The sequence below is a fragment of the Balaenoptera borealis genome (assembly GCF_965194805.1).
Source record: "Balaenoptera borealis genome assembly, chromosome: 1".
In the NCBI taxonomy this organism is placed as follows: domain Eukaryota; kingdom Metazoa; phylum Chordata; class Mammalia; order Artiodactyla; family Balaenopteridae; genus Balaenoptera; species Balaenoptera borealis.
Window position 1 is genome coordinate 118,812,394 of NC_138860.1, and position 18,658 is coordinate 118,831,051.

The 18,658-nt window shown below is 39.4% G+C and overlaps 1 protein-coding gene across 1 annotated transcript in view; it reads left to right on the top strand.

Annotated features, from left to right (window-relative positions):
- Positions 1-18,658, top strand: part of COL24A1 (collagen type XXIV alpha 1 chain) — a 412,921-nt gene that overhangs the window by 20,387 nt on the left and 373,876 nt on the right. The window contains exons 3-5 of the mRNA XM_082408071.1: positions 3-116; positions 321-451; positions 10,090-10,154. Coding sequence (XP_082264197.1) covers positions 396-451; positions 10,090-10,154 — 121 coding nt within the window. The 5' untranslated portion in view covers positions 3-116; positions 321-395. The remainder of the gene's footprint in view (positions 1-2; positions 117-320; positions 452-10,089; positions 10,155-18,658) is intronic.

Here is an 18,658-nt window from a genome sequence, read left to right on the forward strand (position 1 = left end):
AGGCCCAAAGCAGAGGACTCCACTGGAGTCACGGAGTCGTCTTTGAACCGCAAGTGAACTCGAGGGCTGCACTCGCAGCCGAGCTCCCGCTGCTGCCGGCGCCCCGCCGCCTGCCAGTGAGGTCTCCTTGCCCGCCCTCCCGGGGCAGCACTCCCCCCGGACTTGTGTGTTACCGAGCTAGGGAGCTAGGAAGCCTAGCTGCCTACCCTCCGGGTGCTATTTCTTTCCTCCCTTCCCATCTCCCCCCTCCCCTTGTGGTTATTGTTGAGGTTTTGGAGCATCGTTTTCATGTGATTTTTCCCCCCCTTTTTCATGGACAGTACCTGCACCCTTAGCAGTTCGGAGCTGGCTTCTGTTTTCCGTTAGCGCTTCGCTGTACGGACAAATGCATACAAATGCATTTAGGAGCCCGCAGGACAAGGCGTGGACAGGTCTCCCACACGGCAGAAACGTAAGTAGCCCACCCGCCAGGGCAGGGGTTAGAGCACCCCCTCTCCCCACCCCATGGATCCGCTGAGCCCGTTGGAGATCTGTGCACCAGCTCCCTGGCACTTTTTTGAAGTTGGGAGTCGGTGAACAGCCGTGGCATCCTCCTCTTGTCTCCTCAATTTGTAAAATACTGTGTTTGAAAGGAAGCCTCCTGCCAGTGGGTCTCTCAGACAGTTTATCCTAAAGAGATCCTGCGGCTCGGGAGGAGAAGCTCGCTGGCTGGCGGCCCGACGCGGGCGGCCGTGGTTCCCGCAGCTCCGGAGCTGGACTCGGACGGCAGCCCGGGCTCCAGCTCCCGTCGCCCTCGCGCCCTCCTTCCCTTCTCCTCCCTCAGAGCCCTGGCTGAGGTCCTGTTTCCCCGCGGTGCTGCTCGGGGCGTGCACTCTGGGTACTGCTGGGGTGCTTAGGTGTCCCCTGGGCTCTGTGCGCGAAGCCTGGACCGTGGGGGCAGGGTTGCCGGGTAGGGGGAGAGGGTGCCCACAGAACCTCGGGCATCAGGGCGCTCCTGGACTCATGGGACTCAGCGGCAGTCTCCTCTAGTCGTTAGGAGGCCAGCAAGCGTGCTGCCCATCTGGGGCCCAGGCTGCGCCCTGGTCACTGGAGTGTCACTGCGGAAGGGGCTGGACGCGGGGAGGGGGGGCGGGGCTGCTGCTCCCGGGGAGTGTTCGCGCCGACCCTGACTGGCACCCCACCTTGTCTTTGGGCGCTGTACCTGCTCCCACTGCCTCACTCGGAAAAGAGCGTAGATTGGGGGTGGGAGGGGGGCTCATGGCCTTGGCTGGCTGCCCTGGTCCCCCTGGAAGAGGTCAGTGGGTTACACAAGTTTGATTCTGGCCCCGGGGGCGGGAGGGACGAAAGCGACTGCAGTCGTTCTCTGCCACTAGGCTGCCCCTCGAGAGAGTAGGTAGGAGGAGGGCCGGGGGCAGAACTGACCGCGCAGCCAAGGGGAGGCGGGGTGCGGAGAAAGACCGCCTTGTGGCAGTGTTTGTGTGAACATGTGCTTCCCAGCCGCTTGCAGCCGAGCCTGGCTGGGGCTCAAGCCCTCTCTCCTCCGACTTCTGGAAGCCTGGGCAGGCAGCCGGCTTCCCCAATGACAAGGACGCACATCCCCACGCGCCCGCAGCGTGTGACTCAGTGAGCGGGAAAACTCGTAACCTCAGCAACCGCGTGCGTGCGGCGAGGTGCCCAGGGCCCGGGAGACCTGACACTTCTCGGCCAGGGTTCTAGAAGAGGACAGACTCTGCCAGCCGCCTGACCCAGAGCGGCTCACGCAGGTCTCATTAGTTTCCCAAGCAGGTTTCTCGCCACTTTTCTCCCGTGAAAGTCCCTTGCATGGATCCTCCCGGAGAGAGGGGTGGGGAGTGCAACGGATCCTGAGGGACCTGGCGCATCTTCCCGACGGTCTAGGGCGGGTGGAACGGTGGAATGAGGCTTGGGTACCCGCGGATCCAGAGCCACCAGGAGTGGCTGGGTGAGGTCCTCCGCGTCCTGTCCAGCCTCCGCCTCCATCCATGTGCCCTTCTTGCTCTCCCTGCCAGCTCCGGCCCTAGGGCTTTACCTTGGCCACTACTCGAGGCCCACTTTGGTAACATTTCCCATGGTAGTTGTGACCAACCTCTCAGATTAAAGCAGATCTTCAGCTCCTAGCCCCTGTCTTGTCTGGTTTACACTTCCCTTCCAGACGCTCCTAGAAAAGGCCCTGCATAAATTCTTGGGCAGTTTGGAGTTTGTAAATTGGGTCCAGATGACTGGGGGGAGGGAGGCAGAGAAACCAAAGAGAATGGATTACATCGAGGAACTTCTGAGGAAAAATTAGACTGTGTGGAATGGGGAAAATAAAATCCTTGTGGAGAGACATCAGGGTGGGTAGGGGATCCTGCCTGTGAAGGATCCTGTGAAGGCCCTGGTCTCTCCTGTCCTCCTAGATGGCCTCCCAGCCAGGGGCCTTGCAGCCTCCTGCGATATCCAGTTTGTTCCATGACAGTTCCCAGTGGGGGTGGGCTGCAGAAAATTAACGGTAATTCAAGATTACATCAGATTGCAGCTCCTCACAGCTCCAATCACCCACATGCAAAGTGGGGAAAGGTAGTTACTGATTGAGCTGAGAAAATTGTTTCTTGAAAAAATCCAGTTTCTGTAAAGAATTAAGAGTTCTTCAGTTTGAAATTAATGCTACCAGCCTCATAGGGAAAGAGACGTAGGAGAAGCAGCTGATTAGCTGATGATAATGTCAGGCCACTGAATTAAACCTTAGAGTGCCCCATGAAATCCCTGAGATTTTAACTTTCCACCATCCTTCTGTGGTGATGTTTTTTGTGAGAGCAGGAGCGGTTTTTTTAAAATCACAATTCCAATTAGTCACCCAGAAACATTTACAGTTTTAAAACTAGATCCTTAAAGACATTTTATTTCAAAGGGCTGCTTTTAGTTGGATTACCTAATGTGAATTTGTGGAATTAATAAAAAACAAAAATTAAAACCAAGAGTCAGTGTTAGATACATTGATTTAACATATTGTCCGGAAAGTCTCCCAGGCAGGCTATTATGGTCATTAAAGGGTTTCTGTAACCAAAGGGGGAAACAAAGTTTGGTATATAAACATCTATTTCCTAGCTAGCATGAAATTCTGTTTTTAAAGTTGCTTAGTTATCTTTGCATTCAAATAAATGTTTAAAATAAACTGATGTCTCAGGGAGAGGAATTGTAATTTATAGAAAGTAATTTTGAGTGTTATTGATACATTCTGCTTGGTAATCGGTGAAGCTGCAGGAGAATAATAAATTTTATTATGGGAATTTAAATAGCTGTACTAGTTTCCTTGCCATGCTTTGCAACTGTGACTTGTTTTAGAATTTGTAATTCTGAGTGAGAAGTGAAGTAAAGACGATTTCATTTTCATTCTCATAAAAGGCTAACATTCTGTCATTCATTCACTCATCATTTACTCATTTATTCAGCAAATGTTTACTGAGCTCCAGCTAAGTGTCTAGCATGTTTCTAGGCAGAAGTGATACAATGATTGAGCAAGACAGAAGCCTAATTGCTGCCCTCCCAATGTGCCCAGTTTAGTATAAGAAACAGAAAATGAAACAACCAAGTATAACAAAATGAGATAAGGGTATACACAGAAGGACATCTAACAGTCTTGGTAGTTGGGGAAGATCGGGAGGAGTAATACTGGAAGGAAAGACTGACCAAAGGAAATGAAATCTAGACTCAGACCTAAGTGGAAAAGGCATGGAGCTTTACAGACAGAGAGAACAGTAAAAGGCTCAGAGGTGAGACAGCACAGTGCATTTGAGGGCCTGAAAGAAATGAAGTTGGTTGGAGCACACATTCTAGGGGAGAAGTGACTGGAGCTGGGTCTGGAGAGAGAAACAGAGACTAGATCATGCAAAGCCTTTACTTTCTTAGCTAAATATATGGAGGTTAGGATCACCTGGCTTCTTGATCTTGGGGTCAGTGTGCAGGTGGAAAATGTCAGAGAAGTTATATATTTGTTGAAACTCAAGACCACCTGATAGTCTCATTGACTGAAGATTGATACATTCATTCATTTAAAAATCTTTATTTAACAGTAGTGTGTGCCAGAAACGTTGCTAGGCTAGGCAGTAATCAGTTTAACAATCTCTGTGGTATTGCAAGGAGAGACTATTTTAAGTGTATATTTCTTCCCTGCTACTGACTGGACTCTAGGCATTTTGATCACTTGAAGTCCTCAAGCATATTTGTCTCCTTTGCATTTCATGAGTTGCCTGTATGCTTGGAATTTAACCAAAAGTTCTAGTATGTTTCACACTAGATTAGTTATACAAGTACCTGTTGAGTTGAATTCATTGTGTATAAGTTTTTGACAACACTTTACTCCCTACTCCTGGGATAAGAACTGTTTTTCAGTTATTTTGGGAACAAAGTACAGAAATTTTACTATTACTGGATCTTAGCAGCTAGTAAAGAGCAAAATCTGTAAAGCTGTCATGACTTAGAGAATTTTTTGGCTTGTAAACACAGTGTGATGGAAATTGTTGAAATTCTTGACGTATATTACATGTATGTTTTTCAGATTAGTCTACTTTTTCCAGTTGGTTTAAATGAAAATCGCCAATTCAGTAAAAAAAAAAAGTTTCTTATTCACAAATTGAACCTGTGTAGGAATGAGCATCAGTAACTTGAGGACATATATCATAAAACCTGAAAGTCTCATGGGTGCCCTAAACAAAAAGATGCCTGAAATTCCCCTGAAGTAACTTAAACCCTTTAGATAAAGAGAAAGTTGAATAGCTCTAAGAATTATTTAGGGAAGATGCCTGGGATGGATATTAGTTCCTTAAATATTCTGAGTATGGTCTTTGGATATCTATTTCCTGCTTGATCCCCTCTAGGCCTTCACCCTTCACATGTCTGGTCATGTTTTGACTGTGGCTTATGTCAAACTGAAAATGTGGCTAGCAGACCAGACACACAGAGTATTTCACATTTTGTTATATATCCTCAGTAATATTATGGGTTATATTTTCTGAACATTTATTGAATGTTTCTTACCATATTGTTAACTTCTTTCAGACCTGGTCTGATTTTGTTAAATGTCTGAGTATATGTACTTCTGTTACTTTATATTAATGACACATGGTCCAGACATATAAAAAAATGAACAAAAACAGGCATGGTTTGAATATTTGAAAAATATTCATATTTAATACACTAACTAGACTTTTTATTAGGGTACATTAAATGTATGAACAAATTAGCGAAGTAGACTATTTTAGGTTACTTAATTAAAAAAGAATTGGCCAGAACTATAAGAGGACCTTTCCCCAGCTGTGGTTAAACAACATGCCCTTTATATATAGTGATTTATACAACATCTTGCTAAAAACGTAGCTTGATCTTTGTCCTCTAATGCCAGTATATTAATAGGATTCTGCCATACACACAAATTTGGGGGTTTTATATTTGGAATTTAAAATATAAAATTTATATTATGTCATCACATAATAGATGAGTCAGCTAAGACTCAGAAACTTGAAATAACCCACCCAAGGTCACAGAATGAGTTTGAAATAGAACCAGGATTAGCCTTTTGACTCCTAGTCTAGTGTTATTTTCTTATTAACCATGTTGTTTTCTCTGCAACAACTTAATAGTTTTAATTTTAACTTATTTAAGGACTGCAGCATGTCTAGTATGATCTGCACAGCACAACAGCGGAGAAGCCCAAAGCACAGCTGCTACCCTTGAGAACTCTATCATCTGCTAATGTGGAAATGTGATATTTTTTTCTTAATTAAGTAAATGTATCGTAAATGTAATATCGTGGGGAGGGGGGAAGCAAAAGCAAAGAAATAAACAAGCCCAGCTCAACTAGACATTTCCCAGAAAGCTTGGATTCATTAGATATCATTGTATTCAGTGATAGAGTTGGGCTCTTTATCAAACTGATTATGTCAATTAAGCTTGATCTCTTCTCTGTGTTCCAACTTCAGAGATGAGAAAAAACAGTTAAAATGAAAAAGAAGAAGCCTTCCACTTACCCTACCACAGCAGATTTTTTTAAAAAAAATTCTTCTTTCTCTCTTTGGACATCCAACTAAAAGTACCCTTATTTTACTTTACTTTTCCTAAGTGTTAAAAGAATTAGGTTCATAGGGAAGAATTGAATTCCTCAGTCATTGAGAGATCTTACTATTATTCCGTTCCTGTTTAAAAATATTTATTGTGTCAATTTTATGTAAGAAATTGATAAAAGGTGAAGACCTGTTACTTGCTCAGGTATTTACTTACTAATTAATCATAAAAGGTACAACATACATGGGCTATAATAAAGTTAAAATTAAAGCATCAAGAGTACAGAGGTGAGGAAAAGATCCAGTCCTCTTTAGGGATGATGGGAAAATTCATGGAGCAGGTATTCAAATTAGGCTTTGATGATACTGAAGATTCTGACAGGTGGAGACTGAGAGCTTTTCAGGCACTTCCAAAGTCTGTCCATGGAGTAGAGAATAACATGATATGGCTGGAGCTTTGGGATGTCAGATGTAATTGGTCCATAGTGCTAAAAAAAGAAAGGAGGTTGAAGCTGAATGATAAGGGCCTTGAACACCTGGTGAGGAACTTGACTTTTCCTGCTCTTCCGTAGTTGTATGTCAGGCCATTCAAGATGGCTGTTCTCTTGCTCTCTGTACATCCCCTGCTCGACCAGGCCCTGCTTCACTCACATGACTATCCAATCTTCTTAATTATAGGACTTAATTAGTAACTGCCCCAGCCGCTGGTTTCCCTGGTAACTGATGAGCCAACCTGATGTCAATTCTCCCTATAAAGGGTAGCCTCCTTCTCCCGGTGGAAGGTTGCTGCTGTGTCCTGCTTGCTGTCTGCTAGGTACTGTGCGGGTGTTGCTCCAGGACCTCTTGCTTCAGACTTGTAAGATCCCCTGTCCAATAAACTGTTGATGTCTCCTCTGTCGCTGTTTTGGGGCTCTTTTTTCAGTTTAGAGGTTGGGCAACTCTGAGGCTTGCCAGACTGCGGGGTACAACCTGACAGTTGACCAGAAGTTTGGGGCAGAATTAGAAAAAGAGAAAGAAAATCTCTATTTCATATCACTGATTTCTCTCTCTCTCTCTCTCTCTCTCTCTCTCTCTCTCAGTCATCAAATTAGTACATAGGTACGCTTACCTAAGGTGTGGCTCAACTGATTTGTCATAATCTCCTAAAATCACCTGGCTAAGGGATGATGTTTGATGTGTTCAGGTTTTCCTGCCTCACGCCAGGAATAGACTTGTTAACATATCTAGAAAGAACTTTATTTTCCATCTTTCTCCCCTGAGGTCATTGGGGAAGTCTGTGAGTTGGCTGAATTGCCAAGTGAATAATGCTAGTTATTATACTCTTCACTAGTTAGCTTTATTCTGGATGGAACAGTGCCTGTGGGTTATTTCTAAGCTCTCAGTGAGCCAGATTACTTTGGCCAGGTGAGAAGTGCATCCTTTCATGTTCCATTTTCTGTTAAAACAGCATAATTCTGATATACCGTCCTTCAGTGACCGGAATCTTGAGCTATTTTCTAGTCTTTCCGATGTACATCCTGCCAGTTGAAAATAGAAATCTGAAAGGAAAAGAGCCTCCTTTTACTCAAACTCTAGATCACATTGGGATCCATCCTGGAGAACCCAAGGAAATTATTTTAATTTCACACTGTGGTCCTCAACGTTGCACATTGGAATCACCTGAGAAGTGTTTAAAAATCCCTGTAGGACAAACTAAAATCAGAATCTCTGAGGGTGGGGGTGGGGAGGGAAGAACCCAAGTATTAGTAGTCTTGAAAAATCACCAGGTGATTCCACTATGCAGCTACGGTAAAAAGATGCAAAACAACTCGGCCTCACATCATCTCTTGAGCATCATCTATTCCAGAACAGTGGTCCTCGGTGTGTGATTCCCCACATCTGCATCATCGGCATTGCTTGAGAACTTGTTATAATTGCAAATTTTTGAGTCCCACCCCAGACCTACTGAGTCAGAAACTCTCAGGGTGGAGGCCAGAAATCTTTAACAAGCCCTCCAGGTGATTCTGATACACACTTATGTTTGAAAACCATGATCTAGAGCAGTAGAAAAGGATTTTTTTTAAAAGGGTCAAATAACCTTATTTGTGTCACGTCATAAAATTAGATATATGTGATTTAAGCAAAATATTAGGCTATTTTAAGTACAATGTAACTATCAATAGTAAATATTCTAAATTGTTTTTCCCTCAGAGTTTGGTACATATGCAATCAATATTAGAATCACGTAGTTAAAAATGTATACGTGCTGAGGATCCACTTCAGATTTATGAATCATAGTCACTGTGGGAAGGCCCGGAATCTGGATTTTTCAAAAAAGCCTCAGGTGGTTCTTTGGCAAACTAACATTTGAGAACCATTTCATGGATGACACCATATATGGGAATCTTTTATAGGCTTCATTAAAATATATGGTCCAACTATTTGCCCATATCAGTTGAAATTTCTATAATGATTCAGTTGATGAGTTTGTAGAGTTAATGACTATTAAGTATTCTATCAAAGTCTTAAAAGCTGTGCTCTGTACTAAGTATGACCATAGAATGTACATTTTTCGCTTACTGAAAAAATGCTTAATACTATTCTAATACAAATAATATGTCCATTATAGCAAAGAGAATAGTGTAATTTTTTATTGTGTATAAACATACAATGATAATAGTATAATTTTATATTGGCTTACTTTGTTACATTAACATGCTCCTTATTCTTGTTGATAAAGGTAAAAACATAGTATTAGTGATAAATAGAAAATGTACCAATTACTACTAGCGCACCAGGAACTTAATAAAAATGATTTTCAGAGGGCTCTGTAATCATTCCTTGCAGAACTGTGTTTTCAGAAATGTCATTTGAGGAGTCTCTGAGTTAGACTAAACAGAATCAGAGTCTATATTGGCAAGAAAAACTAGGTAATAAAATAGTTTTCAGTATGCTCATCATTACTTTTTGAAACAATCTCTATGATTTTCAGTTGGGAGGTAAAGCCAATTATGAAGACTAATCAACAAAATCTATCAAAAGTTTGGTTAAACTAAAAAATCACAGGGGCTTCCCTGGTGGCGCAGTGGTTGAGAATCTGCCTGCCAGTGCAGGGGACACGGGTTCGAGCCCTGGTCTGGGAAGAACCCACATGCCGCGGAGCAACTAGGCCCGTGAGCCACAATTACTGAGTCTGCGCGTCTGGAGCCTGTGCTCCGCAAAAAGAGAGGCCTCGATAATAAGAGGCCCGCGCACCGTGATGAAGAGTGGCCCTCACTTGCCGCAACTGGAGAAAGCCCTCGCACAGAAACGAAGACCCAACACAGCCATAAATAAATAAATAAATAAATAATTTTAAAAAAAAATCACAAAGTATTTTTACCTTGCTAATCAATGTGAATGAATATTTTGATTTGTAGTGGTTGAGTACCGTGTTCACAATTACTGCTAATCACAATGGTCAATGTTGACATCTACAGGTCGTTAGTATTTTCAGAACCAAAGAGTCGTGAATCTAGTGCGAGTGACTTGAATATGATCTGCAAATAGATTTTATAAAAACATTTAAGCAAATAACTGGTTCCATCAATTTATAATCACTGTGGTTAAGTGACTATAAGTTGTATTATTTTGTGCCAATCTGTAGTACTTTGTGTAAAATTACATGTATGGTGATTTGACATAATATATACTACTACTAATAATTTCACCTATAATAGTTCACATTTATTGAGTTTTTCCTATGTGCCAGGTACTGTTTGGGGTACTTTACATGAAGTTTTTTAGTTAATATTCAAAAACCTTTATGAGATAGACTTAATAGATGGAGACACTAGGGCACAGAGTAATAAAAGGGGTGCCCAAGACACATAGTAAGTGGCAAAGCTGGAACTTGAATTCAGAGCCCTTGCTTTTAACCAATACGAGTATTAAAATACTGTGTTAATTAAAATAATAGCTCAATTCTTAATCTAGCACTAGAGTTCATTTTGAATTTTATGATTTATAGGTCATGAATGTCCAACTAAGTTTTTCCCAATTGTTTTTCTTTTCTTAGGAAACTGCTTCTTCATTTTATTGTACTATGTGTGTCAGGGGGTGCTGTTCATGCACAAGATCAAGGTAAGAATGTTACCTTGTTACTTATTTACTTATATAAAAAGTCAGCTTCCAGACAGCAAAAGTACATGACTTTTCAAGTCGTCATGACCTTAAATTCAACATTAAACAATAAAAAATTCTACCCAGTACAATGAGAATGTAAGGGTGAAGAAACGAATTTGGGGGGACATATGACCTTTAAGGAATTATTCATATCTTCTGTCTGTGAAATTGCTTACCTTTTTAAGCACACTCTCTGTAAAAGGGAAGTTTTGTACAGTAAAAAGGCTTTGCTTGTGACTTCATTTTAAGTGGGAGTTCTTGGGAGTGGCAAACTGTGACTGAATTACCTTTGTACTTCTTGAAACAACGCAGGCATATACGAAATGTTCCGTCTAGATTTACATCATTAAGAAACAAAATAAAATGTGAATACCAGTGGGCCTGGGATTTCATTTAATTCAAATGGAGAGGTTTAGAAAGTAGTTGAAGGTTTGGTTTGGTTTTTGCTTGCTATCTAGTTGCTCTGGTGGTATGGTGATAGAGTCTTGGGAATCTATATATACCCTAATTTATTCATTTATTAAACAACATTTAAATAATATTTTCTGTTTGCCACCATAATATCCTAATTGCCAGTGATCGAAATGTGAATAAGATAATGCCTCTGGCCCCGAAGTGAAAAAACAAGTGCCTTTGTCAAAGGTTTAAAAAAAAAAAAAAAAAAAAAAAAGCCAAAGTCAAAGAGAAAAACCCTGGAACTGTGCTGGATCTACAGGAAATATCACCGTGGTCCTGATTTTTTTTTTTCTTCCTCTGCTTTGTATCAGCAGGGCTGCCAAATTATTCACTTGACAGAACCAACTTTTCAATTCAATGACCAATTCAAGGAGTCACTTGTCAATTTAGTCAATTAATCGAATAATAGTAGAAAAAGACAAGTAAACAAAATACATGTAGGTAGAGAGAGGGCACAAAGGAGGGGGTGGTACTCTATTTATTGACCAAATTGACCAATGGGCATACGTTAAGTATTCTGTCAAATAGCACATATATGAATTAAAAGGTATCACGGAAGGCATTTTCTAACTGTCTTTTATGGGGAGATCATTAAATCAGGTCACATGTAACTTCATGAAATGCTATTTTTGACCAAGTCATTTCTGTTACTTTAGTTTGCTTTAAGTAGCCAAGAAGAGGAGAAAAACTCTCTCTCTTAGTTTCTTGCTATCATTACTGTTACAGTTTCTGAGAACTTATGTTACCAGTCACTGTGCTAGTAGAATATACATTTTCTTCATCACTACCTCATTGCAGGGTTTTTATAATTATGCCCATGAATTGCTGAAACCAAGATTAAGAAGAATAAATAACTACCCCAAGGGTTGCAGGCTAATAAATGGAAGAACCAAGATTTGAACTCAGGTATTTAGACTATAAAGTCTACAAATTCTTTAAAATTAAGCCTCTTGGACAAGAGAAGATAAGAAAGAGAAGGAGAATTGCCATTATTAAATATCTATCTTGTGTCTTGTCCTTTGCTGGAATTTTACATATGTGATTCTAATCCTCATAATGAACGTGTAGGGTAGGTATCATAGATGAAGAAACTGAGGCCCAAGGAAGGGGCTTGCCCAGGCTTATATAGCTAAGAGCTGAATTTGGGCCTGTCAAGTCTGACCCAAGAAAACAACAACATCAAAAAACACCCCACTTCTTTCCATTACACATACCCTTGCTTTACAGTTGTCATCTGTTAGTGTTATGAGTTTAATAATTTACAAAATGTGTCATTATCCAAGTATTAAAAATCCAGACAAAGAAAGATATAAGGAATACTGAATATTTATGAATAGATTTTTTTAAAAAAGTCAGAAGCAATGAAAGGAGTAAATGAAAGAAATAATATTCCTTTCAACCTTAAGATTTCATTTACAGAATACAAAATGTGCTTTCTTATTTCAGGGTGAACATCTTACTTTTCAGACTTCATAAAATTTTATTTTGAGTTCTTAACAAAAAGAAAAATATTTTAAAAACCTCCTTGACTTTATAAAATTGAGTACTTTTGAGCACAAAAATGAAATGAAAGTAGTGGTATGTTATTAGAAACTTAGAAGTACTGTTTTCCTAAAATAGTTTGTTGTTGTTGAATTGGCATGATACAATAATACAATATCTAATCAGGAGGTTAGAAAAACATTTTCAGAGAAATTGTGATTTGATGATGATTACAAATATCATTTGCAACCTTAATACTGCTGAATATGTCTAGTTGAGCTAGAGATGATCCCAAATTAGACTTCTCAGAAATAAATATAAATATTTATTGGTGCTTATGATAGTTGCCAAAACTTAAAAAAAGTATCAAAGTAATACAGGTATATAGTTTAAAAAGTCAAGTTGTGCTACAAAATATATAACAGAAAATAATATCCCTTACCTAATCTTGCAGTCCTTTACTCAAACTTTCTTTTGGTTTTACTCTCCATAGTTCTTAATAATGTGCTTATATATTGTATTGACTTCCTATTTTTGATGAAGAGGGTATAAAATTTTTACACCATTCTATGCCCCCTCTTCACCCTCTTTTCTTCTATCCTCTCTGTATAGTTTCCCTCCTTTTGTTTTGTTTTGTTTTCTATGGCACTATGACTAATTCTTCTCAGATACTCCAAAAGAATTTTAAAACTTCTTTGAAAAATATTTTTTAAAAAGTACACCAAATACTCTAACCATTTGATTTTTTTTTTCTTGGAGATATTTCTTCTGGAAGGTAAGATTCTGTTCTACCATGGATTGGTAGCTGTCTAAGCTTCTTGTAAAGTTGATGTCTCTCATCTGTGTTAGATCCAGTATCTTGGAACTCATATTTTCCTTTTGCATTGTCCATTTCCTAATTTGAGTGGAGCATATCATCCAGTAGCATCCTGAGAATGTGTACTTAGGTGGTATACTTCTTGCAGCATTGCATTTCTGAGAATGTGTTTATTTCACCCATATGCTTGAGGGTAGTTTGGGTGGGTATAGAATTTTAGGCTGTAAATAGTTGTCTCTCAGAATTTTAAAGACTTCCATCTATTGTCTTCTGGCTTGCACTTAAAAAATCTGATGTTATACTAATTCTTGATTCTTTATGTATGACCTTTTAATTTTCCACTTTAAACCTTAAGATCAGCTGTTTATCCTTGATATTTTGAAATTTTGCAATAACATGTTTTGTTACAGGTCTTTTTTCAAGGTATTCTGATGAGTAGTCATTAGGCCTTTTCAATGGGGAAATATCTTTCATTTTTCTGGGAATTTTCCTGTGTTAGTTTTTTCTCTCTGACGTATTTATTTCTTCTTTCTGCAAGTTCTATTGGTCAGATATTGGATCTGGATTGAGCTCCGTATTTTCTTATTTTTAGCTCTGATTTCCTGTCTTTGTTTCCTTTACATTTTGTGTCAGAATTTCACGAGTCACTATTCCCAAATATTTAAATTATTTACTTGCACTGTATTTAAATTTTTAAGAGTTTTCTCACTCAGATTGTGTCTTAAAAAATAACATTTTGTTCTTGTTTCTTTGATGTAATATCTACTCAGCTTTCCAAAGATAAAAATAATTGTTTTGAACTTTTATTCTGCTCCCTGTATTGTCTTTGTTTCCCACAAATTTTGGTTTGCTTTGGTCTATCTTTTATGTTGGAAAAATTCTTCATAAGTCTATATTACCTGTGTTATCATTTAAAAGCAAGGCAATAAAAATATGCTTGGAAACTCTTTTTGCATGGGTGGACTTGTTAACTGGTATATTTTACCTAGAGCCTGATAAATGAGGAGCATTGCTGACCATCTTGTTGTTGGATCGCAAATGTCTAAGGCTGTCCAGTTTCTTTAGAGAAGAATCCTCCAATTTCTTACTTGTAGAGTATAATCCTGGTTGCCACTGTTATTGGAGTTAAATGATATAAAGAGGTTCTTGGGGGGGGGGTGTTGATGTCTCACCATTTAGTATGTAGATTTTTACTGAATTCCCTTGTTCTCATTATGGCGCTTCTTTTCCCTCTTCTGCTAGGATTGGTTCAGTGTTTCTACATAAGTAAGCTCTAATCTTCAGTTTTGCTCTCAAAGCTTCTTATATAGATTTTCATATCCTCCCCTCTCTCCCATATGATGCCTCATGCTTCTCTCCTGAATTCAGTGATTTGGAGCCTTCAGTTGTTGAGCCTTTTCAGGACTTTGCAGTGTGAACTGGCCTGCCCGTCATTAGCACTTCCTTCTGAAAGGAACACTGCCCTTAGTGTTCAGTTTTGTCAGCTCTGCTAATTCCCTCATGTGTTTTTCGTCTTTCAAAAATTCGTTGATATCTCTTATCTGTTGTTGTCTCTTCTACCCTTTCACTTTGCCTATGTAGTTTTAAACCACATTTCCTTTTTCTCATTTTAGTGAGACTTTAAGACTATGCAGAGATAAACATCTGTTATTTGCCATGTTTACAGTTCTTTGACTTTTAGCACAGCTAAGAAAACCATTAAAATATCCTGTTCATAAATATAAATCTGATATTTGTTTTATAACCGAGGTTTAGGTATAACCAAATGAATAGATGATTCTATTTCAAGAAAAAATTATTTAAGGCTGAGTTTTCCAAGGATTTGACAGAAAGTTCCCTTTTCTTATATGATACAGTCTACTTTCCTTATAACTCTGTTGGTGGGCTGGCTGCCAGTGAGGTAGGCATAGTTGTAACACCTCTATGTGATACCTTACACCATATGAGATGTAAGCTAATTGTCAACATACACAGCACTCCTCAGGTTCATGATCCCTAGGTGTGCAAACCACAGGTGTAGAAATCTCTGTGTAAAATGCGTGTCTCCAAGAAGAGTATTTTCTGTGGAAATTAACCCAAAAATGTGTTTGTAAGAAGCAGCTCATTCTAGTTGCAGTAACTCCAAGCATTTTCTGCCAAAACCCCTTATGGACACTTAACCAAAAATTTTACACGTAGGTTAAAGCTTCATTTCTCATTTTATAAATAAGTTGCTTTTATTTCTTTATCCAAAATAGATGTACTTACATTAAGAATACTTTAAAGTCACAATTTCCTCTTCTAACATACCCAGTGACAGTGGTGCACAGGGGTTCTGGAGCCAGAATCCTGGGTTTATGCCCAGGTTCCAATGCCTACCAGTTATGTGACCTTGAGCAAGTTCCTTACATACTTTGACCTCAATTTCAGAAACTTAAAAGTGAGGATAATAATAATTCTTACTACATAGGTTGTTGTGTGGGTAAAATGAGAACACATGTAAAGTGCTTAGTGCATGGCTATTACATACATGATGAGCATACGATAAAGTTTAGTAGAAAAAAAATACTCTGGATCCTTTCCTTTTTCTATGTACTGATAATATTGAAAAAATAAAATAAAATAGTTGGTTTTAAACAACTTCCTTTAGTTCCTTAACTCAGTGAGCTGGACTTCAAGAAGCCTATATTTGAGTCTTAATTCTGGCACAGACGATTTGGCTGAGACTATATAGAACAATGGAAAGTGGATATTGGGCACTTACCTAGTTATTAAGTCAATTTGGGTAAATTGGCAAGGAAAAGAAAAGTATATTGAGGCCTGTATGATCTTCCTCATATACAACTCTGATTTTATTTTAAACAATCATTTTATTTTTTTCATTCCTACAAACTAGAAAGAATATAGCTTTGGTGACTTAACTGACCCAGATATATGAATTTTAAACTGAGAATTTGTTAAAATTAAGTGCTTTTTATATTAATTTAGTTAATTAATAATGCGCTAATACTGTAACTTATTACACTCTGTTAAATGATATTACTCATTATTTTTTATCTAAAAATTGATAACTTTAAAAAAAAATCTTATAAGCTACTAATTTCTAAGAAATGTAAGAATCCTTACATTTTGAAAGGTAAACATAATACTACCCTTGTTTCTCCAGTTTGTGATAGAATATCATTGAATGTTGACAGGTAAAATGGTTCTTTGGCTCTCTGTACTTGTAAAAACAAGTGTAACCATTGGCTCTCCCATGTCTGTTTCTTTAGGCATATACTCTATACCACCACAGAGTCAATTATATAGCCACTGGAGTGAGTCAAATGCTTGGGTATGAGTCATAGTTTTAGCACCTACGGAGACACAATTTCTCCTTTTTGTCTCCCTTTCTCCCCCCACTTCCTGTCTGTCTCTCTTTTCATCTCCCTCTCATCTTCCCTCTGCCTGTCTTTCTTTTCTCCTAGCTAGTGATAATATCAATACTGCTTATTATATAGGTTTCAAATGAAAGGCAAGTAAGGTTGGTGCCTGTGCCTATATCTGAGCATTCGCCTTGCAGGCTTAGAAGACTGATTTTTTTTTTTTTTTTTGTAGATAGCTTTTGCTTTTATTTGAATGCTATTATACTTATCATATTGCTTTTCACCTAACAATATAATTTGGAGATCAGTGTAAGATAGGTGCTTGAGGGTGAGCAACTGAAATTGATTCTGGTTTTTTAAAAAGCAGAAAGGTTTTTGTTGAAAGCTATTCTGTGGTTCCCAGAATTGCCAGGAAGTCTAGAGAATCAGGTTACTAAGAACAGAAACCAGGGAAATTAGGGACCAAGACCACAGGTAGAGCTACTCCCCAGGAAGAGTATGGGCCACTGTGGTCACCACTGGACGGTGGACACATTCTCCTCTGTTTCTTTGTATCACTTGTTTCAAATCCAAAGCCCAAAATGGAGATGTCTGTCCATATCTCCAGCTGCTAAGGTGTGGCAAAAGTGTGTAAATGGCCTTTTCATGGTCTGTAAAGAGATGTGACAGCCAGTCTCTGTCTCCTAGAAGTTCCTTTTCCTGCTTCCATCCTGTCTGTTAGAGGTTGTCCTCACATGCTTGGTGGTCCCTGGCTCGCTGTTGATATTAAAGAGTGGGGCACCAAAGGGATGACTGAAAGCTCTGTGTGTGAGTGGGGCTGGTGGACTTACTGGTTTCATTGAGGGATCTCCGTACTTCACCTTCTCTAGGTCTTTCCTCTTGGGAAGTGTTGTTTTTTGGCAGAAGGATCCACCAGGTTTCTACCTGGGGACGCATGAGTCTGGTTTCCAGAGCTCTGGTACTTGGCTGGGAGGTTTCTGCAGAACAAAGTTTAATAATGGTCATCCTTGCCTCTGGCTGTACTGGAACTATTTGTTTCCATTTTAAGATGTTTCTAGAAGAGTGGTTTTTATTAGCACTGAGAAAGGATCTATTTGTCATTAGTATGTAACAAAACAACAACAAACCAAAAATTGAACTGAAGGCTTAAAGAGGAGGTAACACTTGAACTGAGTCTTGTAAGATGCGTAAACTTGGCATGGAGGGACATACTTACCAGGACTCTGAAAGAGTGACTTTTTGTAAGCTTTGATATGGCAAGAAATTCAAGGAAAAGTTAAGTATCAAGAGTAGGAAGTACCATGGAGTGAGAAGATAAATCATTGAGAAGAAACGTGTAAACCAGTGTAAATTAGGGGCCAGTCCCAAAGACCACACTTACTTCTGACACCAACTGCAAGTTTGAGGGTCCCCAAGACCAATTTCAGGCTCAGTAATGCTCTAGAAGGGCTCACAGGACTCATGAAATCTGTTATACTCTGTTATGGTAGATTACAGCAAAAAGATACAGATTAAAATCAGTCTAGGGAAGAGACTCAGGGAGAAGAGTCTAGGAAAGTCCTTATGTGGAGGGTCCAGTTGTCCTTTCCCAGTGGAATCATGGTCAGTGCCAACCTTCCCAGCAATAATATGTGATAATATGCACAGGATATTGCCAAGCAGTGAAGTTTATTAGGAAGGTATGGAATGTGAGACTAGAAATATGGGCAGGAGGTTATATCATTAAGGGCCTGAGGGCTGAAATAAGATGATTGAGTTTAGTACTAAAAGCTATAAGAAATACTGATGTGTTGTTATAGGAAGCAGTGTCATGAACTAATGTTCATTTTGTTCTGGACTTTAGGAAGCTTTCTATAGCAGCAGTGTGGGTGATGGATGGGATAAGAATGTCTCACAAGAGACAGAAATCTATTAGGAGGCTAATATTAAAATCTGACTAAGTAAAGAGAGCCTAACTAAGGCTTGTGTTGGACTTGGTGACTGAATAGATATGGAGAATGGGTGGGAAGGGAAGTACTAAAGATAATTACCAGGTTTCTGGGTTAGATGACTGGATCGATTAATTCATTCAAGCAATACTGTGGACCTACTTTGTTTTTAGTCATTGTCCTAGTTGTTGGAATATTACTATAAAACAAGATGAAGGTCTACTCTGAAGGACTTACATTTCAATTAGAGAGCCAAGTAATAGGCAAGTTTATATGTGCATACATTTTTCCCCTAAATTTTCAGTGTTATGAAGAAATTATACAGCTCAGTAAGACATTAGAGTTAGAGAGTTATTGGGGCAAGGAAGATAGCTATTTTATAGTTCAGGTAATGTGGCCAGGGAGAGCCTCTCTGAGGAGGACCACATTTGAGCC